Genomic DNA, 19,419 nt, shown 5'->3' with positions numbered 1-19,419 from the left:
ATAAGAAAGATGTGCTACATATATACTATGGAATACTACTCAGTCATAAAGTCATAAGAAGAGATGAAATACTGCCATTTGTGACAACATGAATGGACCCTGAGCAAAATAAGTCAGTCAGAAAAAGCTAAGAACCATATGATTTCACTCATATGTAGGATGTTAAAACCAAATCTCATATACACAGACACCAATATGGTGGCTACCAGAGGGAAGGTGAATGGGGGGCAGTAAAGGGTAAAGGGGGCCAAATATATGGTGATGGAAGATGATTTGACTTTGGCTGGTGGGTACACAATGCAATATACAGAACATGTATCCAAGGAATGTACACTTGAAACCTATAAAATCTTATTAACCAATGTCACCCCAACAAATTTAATAAAGATATTTTAATGCAAAGATCAAAGCCATGGTATGGACAATAAAATGGAACTTCAGGGTCAGAGTTAATTAAAAAAATCATAGATATTAAAAAACCTTACTCTTTGAAATCATATCAGTGAGAATAGAATGCTCTGAGCTATTCAGAGAAGCCACAACCACACCATCTAGTTCAGGTGCAATTTCTCACATCAGGGATCTTCCAGCAAAGAGGAGATACCACATTATACATTCATCTTAACTCTGTGGTTTCCAAGGACAGGAGCCCTTCCTATGTTGAGGACTGTTAAGCTTTTACTTATTGCCGTACTTTTCTTTGAACCTATTAAAACATTGCCTCATTTAAATTTTACCTAAACTCCCCCCTTCCCCAAAAGCCTGTAATAAGACTGTGCCTTTCTTTTTTTTGAGGCTGAACTTTGTTTCTCCTGTGAAGGCATAAGAGTTAAGCTCAGCTTTTGTTTTCAGATTTGAGAGATTTGATTGTATTTTAACATGTAAATGAGTATATATAGCAATGGAACCTTTTCAATTTTGTAGAAAGCTGTGTGATTATCCTCTAAGAAAGTGGTGCCTTATCCTTTTAAGGTCAGCAACAAGACCTTTGGTAAATCAGATTTCTTGGTTTCCTTTTTATTGCTAATGAATAAAAAATCAGATTTATTTTGCACCTTTGCCATATATTTGCTTCCAATCTTTTAAAAATTATGTTTTATCTAATGAATGCTTGCTCATTTAACAGCAATATCATCTAGTCTGAAAGGTTTAGTCTCATCTCTATGAGGCAGTAATGTTTCTAGGTGTTGAATGCCTTCTAAGACCAGTTGGTCTTGATATCTTCCTAGAGCTGATTTAAAAAATCATTCTTTTAGGATTTTCCTCTCTGATATGCCCACTCTCTGATTTTATTATTCACATCAGATAAACTCATGCATATATTAAAGTAACAAAAATAGAAAACTGTTTTAATGGTTTAGATGGATTTTTTTCTAAGCAGCAGTTTGAGATCGTGCCTCTACTTATGTCATTTGTAACTTCAGCCATCTGTTGATCTTACATATGATGCATTCTAGGAATTCAGTCAAATAGCAAAAGATCTTGGTGCTTTCCATATCATTCAGGATTTCAGTAGTTATACAGGAATCGCAGTGGTCATGCCATGGAAATAAAGAAAATTAAGCAAAAATATGAAGACCTTTAAAACACACAGTGGCCAGATACAGAAAATGCAGCATGGTGTGGTATTGTGTTTTGTTTTGTTTTCATAAGAGAGTTATATAGAGTGCTTTTTCTGTTGGAAGAGCTTCCCTAACTACTGTTTAGCCACACTTGCATAGGTATGTTCAATTTCTTTGTCTTCAGGACATGTGTGGGCAAATTCTTCACGGGCATAGGCATTGTGGAGATAGCGCCAGACTCCCGAGAATTCTGCTGGAATGTCAAAGTCACGGTATTTCTTGGCAGCAATCTAGGGTTTTGGAAAAAGCAGTTGGCAGTTAAAGGCATCAGTAACATGCCCAGTGTGTAGAAACATATTTCAAAAGTCAAGATCACTGTGGACATGCTATCTGCACAAAAAGTACTGCTAAATAAAATGAAAGAATCTTGAAATTACTACTCTAATGTTTAGCGTACAAATGTAGACAAAGCTATATGCCTACAATCATATTTATATTACGTTGTATTTAATGTTTAGAAGAAGGGAGCAAAGAAAAAGAGCACATATTTCCCCATTAAACTAAGAGGTTGTTTAGGGTCCCAACTATGTCATTACTTTATGAATTCTATGTATCTGGCATAGGACATGAGATAGAATAAATTCTGTTCAATAAAAATTTGATGGTGAGTAAATTATCATAATAATATCAATAGCCCACATTATTTATCACTTGTTATGATCCAGACACCATTCTAAGCATTTAACATGTCCTAATTTATTTAATTTACTCAACAATTCTGTGAAATGGGTAATATTATTCTTTTAAAAAATATTTTAAAATTTATTTCAGAGAGGAAGCGAGAGGGAGAAAGAGATAGAAACATCAATGATGAGAGAGAATCATTGATCGGCTGCCTCCTGCACGCCCCACACTGGGGATCAGCCTGCAACTTCGGGCATGTGCCCTTGACCGGAATCGAACTCGGGACCCTTAAGTCCGAACGCCGACGCTCTATCCACTGATTCAAACCGGCTAGGGCTGGGTAATATTATTCTTGTCTTATAGCCAAGACAGTGGAAAACCCCTGATATAGGGAGAAATAATACTTTTTTATGCTTTTCAGGGGAGATCATGGATTTTTCCTTTGAGGAGAGAAAAGATGTACACACTATGCATAATGATGATGCTAAAGCCATCATATAACAACCTCACACAGAATGGTCATGTGATTCGTGCTGGCAATTCCCAAACCCAGCTCAAACCATTTAGGCTACCTTATGAATACTTACTTTAATAACGTTCAGCTTGGGTAACAAGCTGCAGTCAGCCAGTGTCAGATCATCCCCATCCAAGAACAATCTTCTGGAAACTGAGAGTTCCTCAGTACTGTCTGGATCAATTTCATCCAGAAGTGGGGTGTTTAAGTAGTCATCCAGACGCTTAAATTCTCTGAGCAGTGCTCTTTCAAAATCTGAGGCAATGAAGTCATAGGGTTACTTATAAATGTATTGTCTTCATGACTAAATACATTCTCAATATGCTTTTCACACATTTAAACATCTCTAGCTATACAGGCTCCATACACTGGCTCTTAAAAAATCTAAATAGTTAACTAGAATGCTCAACTAGCCACTGATAAGACTGAGTACGATGTTTAATCAAATGATGAGTGGAAATATTTCTGGATTTTTCTTGAAGAGATGCATTGGGAGGAGAGGCAGAGAGGGAAAAAGCAAGTGATATGTTATCCTTCAGCCCAGAAGAGTAAGAAAGTGGAATCAGAGACTAATAGCTCTCATGACTCAGAGGATAGTAAACTTCAAGAATGTTTGGGAGCCCTAGCCTACGTGGCTCAGTGGAAAGAGTGTTGGCCTGCAGACTGAAGGGTCCCGGGATCAGTTCCAGCCAAGGTCACGTACCTCAGTTGCAGGCTCGATCCCTGGTGGTCAAGGCACGTGCAGGAGGCAACCAATTGATGTGTGTCTCTCACATCGATGTCTCTCTCTCTCTGTCTTTCCCTTCCACTCTCTAAAAAAATCAATGGGGAAAAATATCCTTGGGTGAGGATTAACAAAAAAAGAAAAAAACAGAGAATGTTATGTGCTATGGTTTAAGAAACCTTAGTAAAAGTACACAGGACTGGGAAAATTCGGAGGGGGGCATCTAACAAATCCAGTCCTGCAGTTAGTTTACACCTGGCATGCCAATGCTCTAGATGAGCTACATTGGTAATTTCTATATTGAATCTTGGGCTCTAAATCTAATAAAACTTCATGCAAAGGAATTTCAGAAAAGAGAGCAGGGACTGAGAGGAAGGGTATTCTCCAACATATACTATATATTTTAAAAAATCCTATTTTAGCTGAGTGAGAATGAGCAAGTGAGTGAGAAAAACAGAGATTTAAAGAAAAGTTATCTTACTCTTATTTGCCTCCTTTTGTGTATTCTTAATATATGCAGAAAACTTGGCAAAGATGTTACTGCCCACATCAAAGGACTCCTTGTTCTTGGGACTCAAGCAAGGGTACCTTAAAAAGAAACATCACTGCAGTATCATTCACACATAAAGGGACAGAGACCAGGTGTCCTAGCTTGCATGCTACTGAGAATGAAGGTTTTGGAAATTGTGTTGGAAACTGAAGGTCCTGAGAATTCTCTCATTGGAAATACATATTTTCCCAATCTCAGAATAATTTAGTTTATAAAGTTCACTTGGAAACCAGTTGTCTGAAAGTCAAAGTTCATTTACCTATAGAAACAATGTTTCAAATGGTAATTAGGTTCCCACACTTGCTCCTGTAAGTCTCTTTGGCATTAGATATGGTGGTAATACATTTTCAAAGATACGGTAAATAGTAGGAAAAAATATAGCTTCAAATATTGTAACTTATAAAACAAATGAAGGAATAAAGGAGATGGAGATGATGGAAAACAGTAGGCAAGATGTCCTCTTCTAAGTAATACAAAGATCATTTAGGATAATAAAAAAAATTAAGTGATAATTTCATTACATTTACAAATTAAATAAGGAAAAGCAGATGATCACGAATAGATGCAGAAAAAGTATTCAATGAAAATCAATTCCTAATAATAAAACACCTCCTAGCAACTAGAAGTGGCCAGGCCAAATATTCATCTTCCTTGATTCCTCCCTTAATCTCCATCCCCACCGGATCCATTAGCAACTCCAGCCAGTTTACTTTTCCAAATGTACCCAGAATCTGTCCACTTCTCACCACCTCCACTGCCCACTTCTTGGTCCAAAGCCTATATTACTGCAACCGCCTGGTAACTATTCTCTCTATTCCTATGCTTGTCTCCCACACAACAGACTATTCTCTAACTGCTGTGAGAGCAGTCATGTTAAAATATGTCATGTGTGTCTCCCCTACACAATACCCTGCAGTGTTCCCATCTCACTCAGACTCAGAGCTCAAGTCTTCACAGAGGTCTACAGGGACTGGTGGGATCTTGTGCCACTTTACCCCTCTGTTCTCATCTCTTCTTTTCTTCCTTACATACACTGAGTGGCCAGATTATTATAACTGGCCAGATTATTATGACCACCCCATCAGTACAGTGAAGTGAATTAGTTATTCAAATAATAACAATAATAATAATAATAAAACCTTGAGAGTATTTGCTTAGGAAGTTTTCAATATTCAGTATTTTTGGAAGTGTCAATGAAGTACTGATGGGGTGGTCATCATAATCTGGCCACTCAGTGTATTTCAATACTGGATCATTTGCTGTTTTTCAAATAGGCCTAAGAGGCTTCCAACCCAGGGCATTTTCACTTGGTTTGCACTTAAATGGAGTGCCTTCCCTCATATATGCACATGATCTGCATCCTCTCTTCTTTCAGGTCTTTTTTTCTACTAGCTCTCTTGTGTGAGCCTTTCTCTGGCCACCCTAGCTAAGACTGCAACCTCTCCCCTGTCCCAAACACTCACTGTTTCCCTCCCTTGCCTCATTTTTTCTTAGTATTTATCATCATCTAACGCAGTTTATATTTGTTTTTTATCTTGATTATTTACTGTCTTCTCCAACTAGAATGTAAGGTCTACCAGGCCAGAGAGTTTTTGCCCGTTTTATTCACAAATGTGTCCCAAGTGCCTTGAATAGTACCCACTCCTTAATAAGTATTCAGTAACTATTTGTTGAATGATTACATGAATTCATTAATGTTGTTAACTTGATAAAAGGAATGCATCAAAACCTTTCAGCAAGCTTCATATAAAATGGTAAAATGTTTTGGGGAAGTGCAAATCAAAGCCATAATGAGATTATTACCTCACGCCTGTTAGAATGGCTATTATCAACAAGACAAGAAATAACAAGCTTTGGAGAGGATAGGAGGAAAGGGAACCCTCACACACTGCTGGTGGAAGAGGATGTGGAGGAAAGGGAACCCTTGTGCACTGCTGGTGGGAATGCAGACTGGTGCAGCCACTATGGGAAACAGTATGGAGGTTCCTCAAAAAATTAAAAATATAACTTACATATGACACAGCAGTCCCTCTTCTGGGTATTTACCCCCCCCCCCAGATTTGAAGACACTTATTTGTAAAGATATATGTACTCCTATGTTCATTGCAGCATTATTCCCAATAGCCAAAACATGAAAGCAACCTAAGTGTCCTTTTATAGATAATTGATGAAAAGCCTATGTTACATACTGGGTAGGGCAAAGTAGGTTTACAGTTGTTTGTATGAAAATAATACAATAATTAATAAATAATGATACAAGATTAAACTCTGTGATTCACATATAACTGTAAACCTACTTTTGCCCCACCCTGTATATACAGTGGAATAATACTCAGCCATAAAAGATGAAATACTGCCATGTGCAACATTGGTGGACTTTGAGGGTATTATGCTAAGTGAAACGTCAGAAGGAAAAGGACAAACTCATATGATTTCACTCATGGGATATAAAACAAAAAAGAAAAAGAAATGAACAAACAAAAGACAACAAAAACAAACTCATAAATACGGACAACAGATTGGAGATTACCAGAGGGGAAAGAGTGTGGGTAGGGCAAAATGGATAAGGGGGTCAAATATATGGTGGTGGATGGAAAGTAGACTTGGGTGGTGAGTACACTATAGTGTATACAGATATTGAATTACAATGTTGTACACCTGAAACTTGTATAATGTTATTAGCCAGTATTACCTCAAAAAATAACAAATATTTTTAAAAAGGTGATATATTCATGTTGTTGCACATAGCAAGATATCATTTTTTATTGCTGCATAATATTTCATTGTATACATATCACATCTTCTTTATCCATTTATCTATCTTTGGACATCTAGATTGGTTCTATATTTTGACAATTGTAAATAATGCTGCAATGAACATAGGGGTGCATACAAGGTGGGGCAAACGTAGATGTACAGTTGTTCATAAGGAAAATAATGCAATCATTAATAAATAACAATACAAGAATAAACTGTGTTTCATGTATTCACAACTGTAAACCTACTTTTACCATACATTGTATATCTTTATGAATTAGTGTTTTGCCATTTGTGACAACATGAGTGGATCTAGAAAGTATTGTGTTAAGTGAAATAAGTCAGGTAGAGAAAAACAAGTCCTGTATGGCTTCACTTATATATGAAATATAAAAATAAAAACAAACAAAACAAAAACATATCTGTAGAAACAGACAAAAGGGTTACTAGAAAGGATGGGATGGAGGTATGGATGAAAAAAAGGAAGGGAAATATAGTCAATAATATTGCGATATGTTTACAGTGAGAGATGATTACTAGAATTAGCAATGTGATCACATTGTAAGGTATAAAAATGTTGAATGACTATATTACATATCTTAAACTGATATACAAATATAAGGTTCAATACCAACTATACTTAAATTTAAAAAAGAAAAAAAGGTGAAACGTTAGAACTAATTTTTTAAAACCAGCCAAGAACAAGGATAATCATTATCACTACTGCTCTTTCAACATTGTGCTGAATGTACTAACCACTAAGACAAGAAAAAAAAATCACTCTATATGGTGACTCTAAAACCATTCATATTAAATTTAAGAACAAACAGAAACACCTTAAATTGCTATTACAGCTGATACTGTGTTTTGATCCTCCCCCGAGGATATGTTTATTTTTATTTTGTGTGTGTGTGTGTGTGTGTGTGTGTGTGTGTGTGTGTGAGAGAGAGAGAGAGAGAGAGAGAGAGAGAGAGAGAGAGAGAGAAACATCGATTGGTTGCCTCCCTACTGCCCTGACAGGGATCGAACCCACAACCTAGGTATGTGCCCTGACCGGAATTGAACCTGCAACCTTTTTGGTGTTCGATGCCCCAACCAACAGAGCCACCCAGGCAGGGCAATAGCTGATATTGTTTTTGACATTCTAGCAAGTGGTGGAAGACACTATTTTAAAGCAATCACTATAAAAACTAGAAGAGAAGCAACAACATAATTGCATGCCTAAAAAAATCTAAGAAAGTATAGGAAAAAAATCACTAGCATTAATGAGCTATTTTGTTAAGGTGGCTAAATACAAATCAAACATTTAAAAAATTTATCTTTATTGTTGAAAGTGCTATTTATGTCCCCTTCCCCCCTCCATCCAACTCCCCACCCCCAGCCTCCCCTGCACTATTGTCTGTGTTCATGGGTTATAAACCATTTGAATTTTGCTGCAGGGAATCTATTACATAGGAACAAAAACACTAGCACATAAGGACATATACACAAGGATGTTATTTATACCACTGTTTGTAGTGGTAAAAAAAAAAACTGGAAGGAAAGGGAATGTCCATCAGTAAAGGAATAGTTTAGCAACTTGTAGCACATCTGTGACATGGACTATTATGCAGACATTAAAATGAATGAAATCTAAACCAGTAGAGTTGAAGGATGTTACAATGTTCTTTGAAGTGAGATAAGCAAGATGCAATATTTAGAAATTATGCTTATTATTATTATTATGCTTATGTGAACCTAGAAAAAGGTATGGAAAGATACACAATTGTTCTTTTGTTGTTGTTTTTTTTCCACTAGTTACCTTTGGGAGCAAGAAAAAATTAGGGAGCAGAGAATGTTAGGGAAGAAGTAGTAGAGGAAGATGGCAGAGGAGTAAAGAACAAAATAAGACTCAGTAGGTACAGGACAAACTTGGAGCAGGTGCTTAAATCTAAGAAGCCATCAATAATTGATGAAAGAGACCTAATATAGTCACACAGAGGAGAATCTAGAATAGTGGTCTTAGTTTCTTATGTAAGTAGAATAATGGACTGATAGAACCTTTTGTTTACTATATATATTTATATATATGACTGAGACTTCATTTTTTAGAGCAGTTTTAAATTCACAGCCGACTCCTTACCAGTGGAAACTGTGAGATAATAAATGAGTGTTGTTTTAAAATACTGAGTTTGCAGTAATTGGTTGTACAGCAATAAAAAAATAAATACAGCAGACTTCCTGTTTCCAGGCACTATCCTGTGTAGGCAGATATATATAACTTCCATTCAAGTGTAGACAGTGCCGTTCTGGCCTCTGGCTAACTGTGAGACCTGTTTCCTGACCTCCAGCCCTTGTGTTGGGCATGTTCTACCTCATGCCATCAGTGATGTGAAAGCCTAGTCATGATCAGTAATAACACAGTGTTATTACTCCATGCTCTTACTCTTCCCCAACCTTGGGTTATTTCTCTATTTCTAGACCAAAGAGAATTTGCTTTCTTATTTTAAGTATGCTATGTATTTAAAAATAATTTGAAATGTTCTATCTATAGCGTTTGTGTATTTAAAGTTGAAGGGGGAAATTGAGGCATAATCTTTTTCAACCTGTAGAGCTAAGAGATCAGACTGAATAATGAAAGAAGATCATTCATTGAAGATCTTCAGAGGGCTCTCCAACAAAAAGGTCTGATTTTTATCAGTACAAATGCTCCCAAGCTTCATTATGGACTAGATAAGGAGGCTGAAATTAAATGTGGCCCAAATTTACCTGCCTTTCCCAGGTTTCCAAGTCTGTTCTTTGCCCTTTCCTAATATACTACCTGCATCCATCAAGTATTAATGGTTTTACATACATTAAATAAATAATTCTGCAGTAAAGTTTTCTAATCATATGTGGAGTGATCAAGGGGGACTTTTGCAAAGTCTTATAGAAATATAACAAAAGACAGGTCTGACATTAAACAAGAGTGAGCTGTCTAGAACTAAGAATGCTCAATCTGCAATAAATAGGCCAATAAAACAAATGGTCTCAAGAACAATAATACCCTGTAAAATGCTGTACCTTGGAGGAGCCAGTGTCTGCTCTAGAAACTCCTCAATCTTAATGAAGTCTGTTTTCAACTCCTTGTTATACAGCAGGAAGGGAGGATTGGCACCTGGAGCTAAGTCCTTCAGCTCTTCGGGCTTTCTGTGATTATTAAAAATAAGCAGAGTTAGGCCTGTAGATCAGGCACACAGCATACACATACTAACACTGTATGGCTACTTGCCGATTTCAATCCTTCAAATGAAACCTGTCCTGATTTCTCTTACCTGGTCATGTCAACAGTAGTCACATTGAATTTAACTCCTTTAAGCCAGAGGATCATGAAAAGGCGTTGGCAAAAAGGACAGTTTCCAATACTCTCCCCATCACTTCCAGCCTATTAAGATAAAGAAAGGCCTCATTCATTCATTTGCTCAACAAGTATGTATTGAGTGCCTACTGGGAAATGAGCTAGTTGCTAGAGACAAAGTTAAAAATACTTAATCTTATGGATTCTACCATTAGTGGGCAGAGAGAAACAATGAATCAAATAATCTCATTGTATGTAAAATTACAAGTGTGATGACATCATCATCATCATCATAAAGTATATATAGTACCAAGATTTTTATAACCATTTCCTACAACAGACATTTTAAATATTCCAAAATTTTTGCTACTCTACTTCAGCAACAAATATTTTTTGTCATATAACTTGTTGTACCTCTGAGATTATATCTTTAGAGTTAACCTTTAAAATGGGAGTGCTGAGTAAAAAGTATGTATATTTCCAATTTTGATAGATCTTGCCAAATTTCTTTCCTGAAAGGTATGCCATGTGTTCATTGGCTATTTGATTTCCTTATTTTATGAAGTGTTCATGAAAATTTTACATTTTTCTATTAAGGTGATATTAAGGTGATGACTTTTTGCTTATCGATTTGGAAAAATTATTTGTATACTAAAGATAGTAACTGTTTTAGTACACATTACAGGTAATTTTACAAATGCATATCTCATGTAAAATTTAAATTTTACATAAAATCCATCATTCTTGTCCTCTATGCAGCCTGGTTTTTCTGATATGCTTATACAGTATATATATTCAAGATTACAAAATTTACTTTATTTTTTAAATAAAGATGTTCTCTTGTGTTTTTTTCTAGTACCTTTGCAGTTTAATACTTGCATTTGTTTAATCTATTTGGAACTTATTTTGATATAAGAAGTGTAGAGGGACTCCAGCTTTATTATTTTTACAAATAATTAATAGTTGTCTTAACACCAGTTGTTAAAACCACTTCGTTGCCCAGTGGTGTGGCGCAGTGGTTGAGTGTCAACTTATGAACCAGGAGGTCATGGTTAAATTCTCGGTCAGGGCACATGCTTAATCCCTAGTGTGGGGCGTCCAGGAGGCAGCCGGTGTGTGTTCTATCTCATCGTTGATGTTTCTATCTCTCTCTCCCTTTCTCTCTGAAATCAATAAAAATATATTTATTAAAAAACCCACTTTGTAAGTTGTATAATTGTCTAACCATTATGCTGTACACCTGAAATATATAATAATAATAATAATAAACCCCATCCTTCTCCCACTGATTGAAAACAACACACTTTCAGCTTTGAAATTTTATATACACTTGAGTTTATCTGTGGACTCTATTTTTCATTCATTCATTCGTTCTCCTAATAAATATTTACTGAAGAAATAATTATGTTTTTAACATAGAATAGACATTATATATGCAAAAACAGATATTAAAATAAAAAATAGTCCCCCAAAATCACACTGTTTTAAACTGAGATAAAGCCTTTGAAAAGTCTTTGAAGGAAGGACATGCATGTTATGAGAATGTGTAAGAGAGAAATATAGTTTATATGGGGTTTGTCAGGGAGGCGTTTTCTGAGGAAGTGGCATTTTATTTTTTAAACACTTTATAGAAGCTATATAGATAGTAAATAAGGGCATGAAAAGATGTTCAGCATCATTGGTCATTGGGAAAAATGAAACCCACAATGGATTGCCATTACACACACATTAGAATAGCTGAAATTAAAAAGACTGGCCATACCAAGTTTTGTGCATATATACATGTAAGTTTTTTTGATTTATCTCATCCAACCCTCCCTCCCACCTGCCCTCTGAGATCTGTCAGTCTGTTCCAAGCTTCCACGTTGATGGTCTTTTTTTTTTTTTTTTGTCAGTTTATTTTGTTCATTAGATTCCACATGTAAGTGAGATCATGTGATATTTGTCTTTCTCTGACTGGGTTATTTCACTTAGCATAATAATTTCTAGGCCGCTCCATGCTATTGCAAAAGATAAGAGATCCTTTTTCCATCTGCATAGTATTCCATTGTGTAGATGTACCACAGCTTTTTTATCCACTAATCTACTGATGGGCACTTGGGCTGTTCCCAGATCTTAGCTATTGGTAAGTTGTGCTGCTATGAACATAGGGGTGCATATATTCTTTCTGGTTGGTGTTTCAGGATTCCTAGGATATATTCCCAGAAGTAGGATTTCTGGGTCAAATGACAGTTTCTATTTTATGCAAATTATACCTCAATAAAATGTATTAAAATAGAGATGTTCAAAAAGAGGAAAAAAACCCTCAAATAAATAATTATGAAGGGTTTGCAGACATTGCAATGACAAAGGTAAGGGTATGGACATGGCAGGAGGTGCCTGAGAGATGGTGAAGAATGAGACCACTGGAGGGGAGGAAGTCAAGGATCTGAGAGACCATAGTATTGGAAGGGTTATCTGTGTAGATATTAAAGTCACCAAGAATTAGGAATAGTGTTGAAGAGAGTGACAATGATCCAGGAGCTAAAATCTTCAAGAAATAAGGGATAATGACCAGGGGTTTGGATGAGTACTATAACAAGGAGGGGTAATGAGTGGTGTAGTCTGATTTTCTGAGAGTCAACCTAGGTATTTCTCTGGATGGAGGTGGCAGAATGGTCTGAAAACAGGAATGAGGAGCAAGGATACCTAAAGAACACCCATCCCATCTCCAGGGACAGTGGCAAGAAGAATGAGGAAGAAAAGGCAGCCACTTTCTTGAGAGGATTATAGCTGATGTAGTGTCCTCATGGGAGATCCAGGTTTTAAACACCTCAATCTTGCCTGGCCAGCAAACTTGCCATAGCTCAGTGGTGAGTATTGACCTATGAACCAGGAGGTCATGGTTCGATTCCTGGTCAGGTCACATGCCCAGGCTGCAAGCTCAATCCCCAGTGGGGGATGTGTAGGAGGCAGCTGACCAATGATTCTCTCTCATCAATGATGTTTTATCTCTCTTCTTCTCTGAAATCAATAAAATTATATTCAAAAAATAAAATAAACAATGTCCCAAACTAAATTCTTTCCCTGTTCTTTACTCCATACACTGACCTACTTTTTCTTTAAGGCTCCTAATTCAGTGAAAGTCACTATCATTTGGTATGGACTGAATTGTGTCCGCCCGCCCCCCCATTCATATGTTGAAACTCTAACATTCAGTGTGATCGTATTTGGAGGTGAGGTCTTCGGGAAGTAATTAGGTTTACATGAGGGCATGAGGATGGTTCTTTTTTATTTTTTTATTTTTATTTATTGCTTAAAGTATTACAAAGAGTATAACATATGTCTCCCCCCCCCCCTTGACATTCCCCCGGCTTCCCCTTTCCCCCAGTGTCTTATGTCCATTGGTTATGCTTATATGCATGCATACAAGTCCTTCGGTTGATCTCCTACCCCTCCCCCCACCTCCCAACCCTCCACAGCCTTCCTGCTGTAGTTTGACAGTCTGTTCGATGCTGCTCTGCCTCTGTATCTATTGAGGATGGTTCTTATGTTGGTATTATGCCTGAATAAGAAGAGACCAAAACACACACTCTCTCTCTCTCTTTCTCTCCCCTCCAATTCAAGAAGGCAGCCACCTATAAGCCAGGAAAAGAGTTCTCACCAGAAACCAACCATGCTGGCATCTGGATCTGGGACATACAGCCTCTATAACTGTGAGAAATAAATGTCTGCTGTTGTAGCCACCCAGTTTATGGTATTTTGTTATGGCGGCCTGAGCAGACAAGACATTATCCACCTAGGAGACCAAACTAGAAACTCGGTAATAATCCTTTTGTTTCACTCTGAATATTTACTAATTCTTGTCAGTTTTTACCTATAAATATTTCCAAATAAGTGCAGTTCTCACATTTTCCATGGCTATTATGTCATTCATTCATTCATTCATTCATTCATTCATTCATTCAATGTTTATTTGATGCTTACTATGTCCAACGCTAGCTTTCCAAGCCCAACCCATCAGCCTCTCTTCATCTCTTGAATCTATATTTCCTCTTTTGCCTCAGTCTGTAGAAGGAAATAAAAGCGACTTCATCTTACAGCAGCTCTGATCTGTCATTTCTACTAGTACTATTAAGGCGTGAGAAGCCATGAGCATAATTCTAGTTTTTAGGTAAATTTTCCTTTCCCTGGCAGTGGGTGCGACACAGAAAATCATGTTTATTGTTGCTCTTTGTGATGTCACGAAGAGGTATGGGAAATAGCCACCAACCTTGGCAGCTGATTTCTTTTGTAACAGAAGTCAGACTGAGGATGCAGTCACAACTAGTGCTAGTGAGTGGAAACATGATTAGGGTTGGGAAGCAGGAAGAAAAATGGCCTCTGATAATAGATACAGCAGGAAGGGTGGACCGCCTTTGGCAAAAGGAAAGGCAAAAACAGTGAAGTGGGGCGGGGGGGGGGGGAATCAGCAAAGTTTTACAGGAAAACTGTAGTTTTTTTTCTTGTTTATAATATGCTGATTTAAAGTGCCATCACATAAAATTTTAGGATGTAAATTTCCTAGCCTGATTGATGAATTATCTACCTCTTAAGTGTCGTTAGCTGGCAAAGCCAGGACATGGTCATTTACTGAAACAACTTATTTCTCTTTGTCTTTGTGATCTAAGTTTCTAAACATAAAAAATAATAATAGCCACAATACCTGACATTTATTAAGTGTTAACTATGTTAACAACTCCTCTGTTTTCCATATCTGTTTTATTTAATCCTCACATTGAAGATGATCCTGTGTGGTAGGTTCTGTTGTTACTCATGTTTTACAGATGAGGAAATTGAAACTCAGAGAAGCTGACTTGCTTAAGTACCCTCATTTAGACAAGAGTTGATGACATATGTATTCTTTTTAATAAAAATATGTTTTTATTGATTTTAGAGCGAGGGAGATAGGGATAGAAACATCAATGATGAGAGAGAATTATTTATCAGCTGCCTCCTGCACTCCCCACACTGGGGATCGAGCCCGCAATCTGGGCATGTACCCTGACCTTCTGATTCATAGGTCAACACTCAACTACTGAGCCACACCAGCTGGGTGACATATGTACTCTTTTCATGTAGCAAATCCAGGACTATCTACTCCAGAACTTATATTCTTTAATGCAGCTTTCTCTCATCTAATAGTTTTGTTGGATTTAAAAAAATTAATTGGTTGTTATGTTAGTTCTAAGAGAGTTTGAAAATGGTCTGAACATTCAGAGTAGAGTATCATCTCTTTCTTCTTTCCCACATAGACAACATGTTTTAGACAAACATTACATATAGAATTTTGGCCAAGTGTTAGATGCTATCATGTTATGTACAGACCTACTAAAAGTTAATTTTAGACTGTTTGGTAGAAAACACAAAAACTTCATTTAACAATGAACAACAAACCAGTAAGATAAATGCTGCAGTTAGATAAAATAAAATGTGTTAGAAAATCTTTTGTTTTTAGTATCTGGATATAAATCTTGCCCAAATCATACAGAGCTGTAAGGCAATGTTTCATTGACTATATGGAACACATAGGTGATGTGATATAAATTCTTAATTATGATAGGGAAGTGCTTAATCTCTTACAAGAATCGCATCAGGGCCTGGGGAAGAAGTTGTGGTAGGGTTTTTAAGCTACAACCAAAGGTATCTGGGGAAATCACAGACTCATTTAATCTTTAGAACAATACCTCATTATCTATAAATGAGATACCACTGGTGAAGAGCAGTGCTTTTAAAAGTTACTCATCAATATTTTTCATCCCTCTCAATTTCTGTGTCCCCTTCCACCATCTTCTATTAAACTTCTAGATATCTGAGGATCACATCTTAAAGCAAAGCAAAACAAAAACCTGGACCAGATGATACTCAAGATTCTACCAGGAAACCTTTCATCTGTATCAGTGTCATTAGATAAGCATATACCTAAAGGATTCCATCTGATGAAATTCTGGAAAATTTTTGAAAAACTTGCCAAATTGAAAACAATCAAATAAGATTAGATATAGCTATTTTATTTTTAAAATTAAATTTAAATTTACCCATCACCTTTTATCCCCTTTATGCCCTCTACCACCTCCCCTCAACCTCCTTCATCCCGTAATCACCACACTGTTGTCTACAGACATAGCTATGCTAAGGAATTGGAATCCTGTCATTCACTGGCCATGTGACTTTGCATGAAGTTAGTTTCTCTTTGCTTTAATTTCTGTATCCATAAAATATGGTTACTAATAAACCACTTAGCACAGTGCCTGCCATATAGTAAATAAGTGCTTAGTTATTTTAACCTGAAAGTTATTATTTAACTCAACTTTTGTTCATCCAAAATATGCTTTCCTAACTTCTCCTGTCCAGATTACCACCCAAATATGGGCAAACTATGAAGATAAACACACAGATCAATGGCAACCACTGGTTATGGTGTGATTAGATTGAATACACTGTTTAGATAAAAGAAGCACTTTTGTTATCCTATGAAAAGACATTACCTCTGGTTTGGAATTGGTATATGTGAAAGGCCAGTTAGAAAATCAAGGCTTATTTATATCATTTCTGAGCGGTCACATGTTTTGCTAGAATCCAGAGATAGGACAAGTAGTTCTTATGCTCCATGGTCCAGCGATCATTTGTTTGGATTGCTTTGCAATGCAAGAATTCAAGGGTTTCTCTGCCACAATTTTGAACAGGAAGGTTGATTATGTCTTTGGTGTATATATACAACCAGTTGTTAAAAATTTTTAAATGATTGGAAAAATATTACTTTGGCTAACTGAAGTTTAAGCTAACATTTGGTAAGCATACGTTATTTTATGTCTTTGTATGCCATCAAGGGGCTATATAGTTTTAGAGGTAAGTTACTTATACTTTATTACCTGAGCTTACTTATCTAGAAATGGTGACACTATTACTACAATGATGAATACTGTTACCACTATTGTTACTGATCTACTATCACTACTAATACTATAGCTCCTAAGTTTTTGGTAGCACTAAATGAGACAATATATGTAAGTTGTTAAAAAGCATCAAGCATGATATAAGAGTTTGTTACCATTAGCATCCTGAATACCTCCAATAGTCAATGAAAGTATAGAGAACAAATAGTTAATATAAGCAAGGATTTAGGAAATTATGTAATTTTTACTTGGAATAACCCACGCACAATTATTTCTCTTTTTCTCTTGATGAGTTAATTTAGAAACACATGTTCCTTTCTCCTGCTTTAGGGGTTTTCCAAAGGGCTTTTCTGAAAAGTTAAGGCCAAAAAAAAAAAAAGCACCACCAAGGCAGACCATAAAGGTAACATAGCATTCTGAAATGCCTCCTTCTCACATAACAGGCACACAGACCCTTGGCTTTGTTCTCCTATAGTGTCCATGTGAGCCTGCTGTGATGTTTGTCCATTGTGGGAGCATTTTAGAAAGCTCTGTCTGGGCCATGTGTGGGAATGGGGCTCTCCGGCTATTCTTGCACCTCTTCTCCCCCCCTTCAGGCCTTCTAAAACCTATCACATAAAACGCAGAGTGTGAGAGCTGGAAAACTCTTACGGATCATTTTGTCAGCCTCCTGCATGGCATAGATGGAGAGAGTGGAGAGGGAGGAAGGGGTTTGGCCAAGGTTACATAGGAAACTACTAAGAATACAATTTAGTTGCTCTGACTACCAAGCAGTCTAGTGTTCCTTCCACTATGTCTCCGTGCCTTTTCCAGGTGAGATGTTTTCCTGTTGTTATCTAAGAACAACCACACACCCAGGCATCCTTCTGGGACTCAGAATAGAACTACAATTATAAAATTCTTTCCTATCTCTAGCTCAAATGATGCCCTTTTAAGATGAAGCTGAGGCCCAGGGTCAAGAAAGAAAATATTCTGTTGTTATAGCTAGAAAACTTACCTTCACGAAAAGCTCAATCTCGGGATCTGCTTGAATGTTGGGCCTCAGGCTTGCCATCTTTCTGTTTTCACTGCTAGTTGGCAGCCCCTGACTCCTGCACAGACCACAGCACTTGTGAACTTCTTTCTTCCAGTTTCACCCAAAGGCTCAAATACAGTTGGTGCTTTAAGAGAAGAGTCCAGTTTTTAATGGAGTGAGTCAGAGCTGGGGCCAAATTTTCTTCTCAAGAGGTGGGAGGCCGAGAATTCTAGATGCTTGAGAGCACCTCTTGAATTTGTTTTCCTTCTTCCTCTTGACCTATCATTTGAATCAAGGAGGAGCCAAAGGGGTGTGTTTAAACTGGCTAGCTAGCAAGATGAGGGTGTTCCCACCGATGTTTCAACGCCATGAGTCAGCAGAGGAGAAACAAACACACACAAACACACACATGCAGTTCTGGCTTCTATATATCAAGTACACCAGATGTTCTCTCGAGCCTCCCTTTGAGTCCTGGGCTCTATGCCCAGAATATGGCCTCTTATTACTGTTCCTGTAACCTGACAGCAACAGAATGCTCTTCCAGGAAAAGGACCAGAAGTGACTTGGGTTTTATCATTGAAAAGGATGTTTATCTAACAATACTGACTAAAAGAGGGTTATAAAAGTGTATGTACTTCATCAAATGTCCCCTACCCCCGATTCTACTGCTTCCACTGTGAGATTTCCCTTCTGGGTTGAAAATTTCACTTCTCTCTTCTTACCCAGGGAATGTTTGCTGGGGAGGTTGAGTCTGGGGGACATCTTCTGAATGTCCCACCTCATTCTTTATCTGGGAAGGACTGGGACGGATCATTCCTTGCTTTGGCATCTGTGTTAGGAACCACAAGCAGTTGTGTATCTCTGCTTGGCAACCCTGGGAACAGCAGTAAAATATCCAAACATCACTCAGCAACTGCAGTGCTTCTAGAAGCTGTGTTTTCTGCCTGCCAGGAAGGGGTGGAGGGAGGTGGTGCTGGATTAATGCACCTTTCTGGTAGGAAGAGTCTCTGATTAGAGCCAAAGTGAACATAGATCCACCAGTTGGACACCTTCGTGACCCTCTTTCTACAACAAGAAGTATTTCCCCTGCTCATATAGGCTGTACATGCACCTGCCATGGACCTCATGTAAGAATTTACAGAAGGGGCTCTTGACAAAACCCATCTGTGCACACCGGCAGGTTCCATGTCAGGAGTGGCTGAGATGAGGTGGGTGTCCTTCAGGGCACGGGACCTGATGGTTTCCCAAACGGCTGATAAATGAGAGGGAAGTGGTGGTAGACGTCTGCTGACTCATCTTTGAGGGCGAGTCTAGGACTGGCTGTTTGGCAGGACCTGGGGGATGCTTTGGTCATATTTTTACTCTGTTCATTCATTCTTTTAT

At 37.5% G+C, this 19,419-nt stretch overlaps 1 protein-coding gene across 2 annotated transcripts; it reads right to left on the bottom strand.

Moving 5' to 3' along the window:
* Positions 1-377: 377 nt before the first annotated feature.
* Positions 378-18,335, bottom strand: CLIC2 (chloride intracellular channel 2). 2 transcript variants are annotated; one of them, XM_036305082.1, is made up of 7 exons: positions 11,410-11,416; positions 10,975-10,981; positions 10,085-10,194; positions 9,834-9,959; positions 3,966-4,072; positions 2,834-3,015; positions 378-1,852 (listed from the first exon to the last, which is right to left on the bottom strand). In XM_036305082.1, exons 3-7 carry the CDS (start codon positions 10,138-10,140, stop codon positions 1,697-1,699), a joined length of 627 nt encoding a protein of 208 aa, XP_036160975.1. In that variant the 5' UTR covers positions 10,141-10,194; positions 10,975-10,981; positions 11,410-11,416; the 3' UTR covers positions 378-1,696. The 2 variants fall into 2 exon arrangements, with proteins under 2 accessions (XP_036160975.1, XP_036160974.1); XM_036305081.1 differs by lacking the exons at positions 10,975-10,981; positions 11,410-11,416 and adding an exon at positions 18,019-18,335.
* Between the last annotated feature and the right edge of the window lie 1,084 nt (positions 18,336-19,419).

This window comes from Myotis myotis, unplaced genomic scaffold, assembly GCF_014108235.1.
Source record: "Myotis myotis isolate mMyoMyo1 unplaced genomic scaffold, mMyoMyo1.p scaffold_m19_p_4, whole genome shotgun sequence".
In the NCBI taxonomy this organism is placed as follows: Eukaryota; Metazoa; Chordata; class Mammalia; order Chiroptera; family Vespertilionidae; genus Myotis; species Myotis myotis.
The sequence above is the reverse complement of the archived record's forward strand: the minus strand, read 5'-3'. Positions and strand labels throughout refer to the sequence as shown.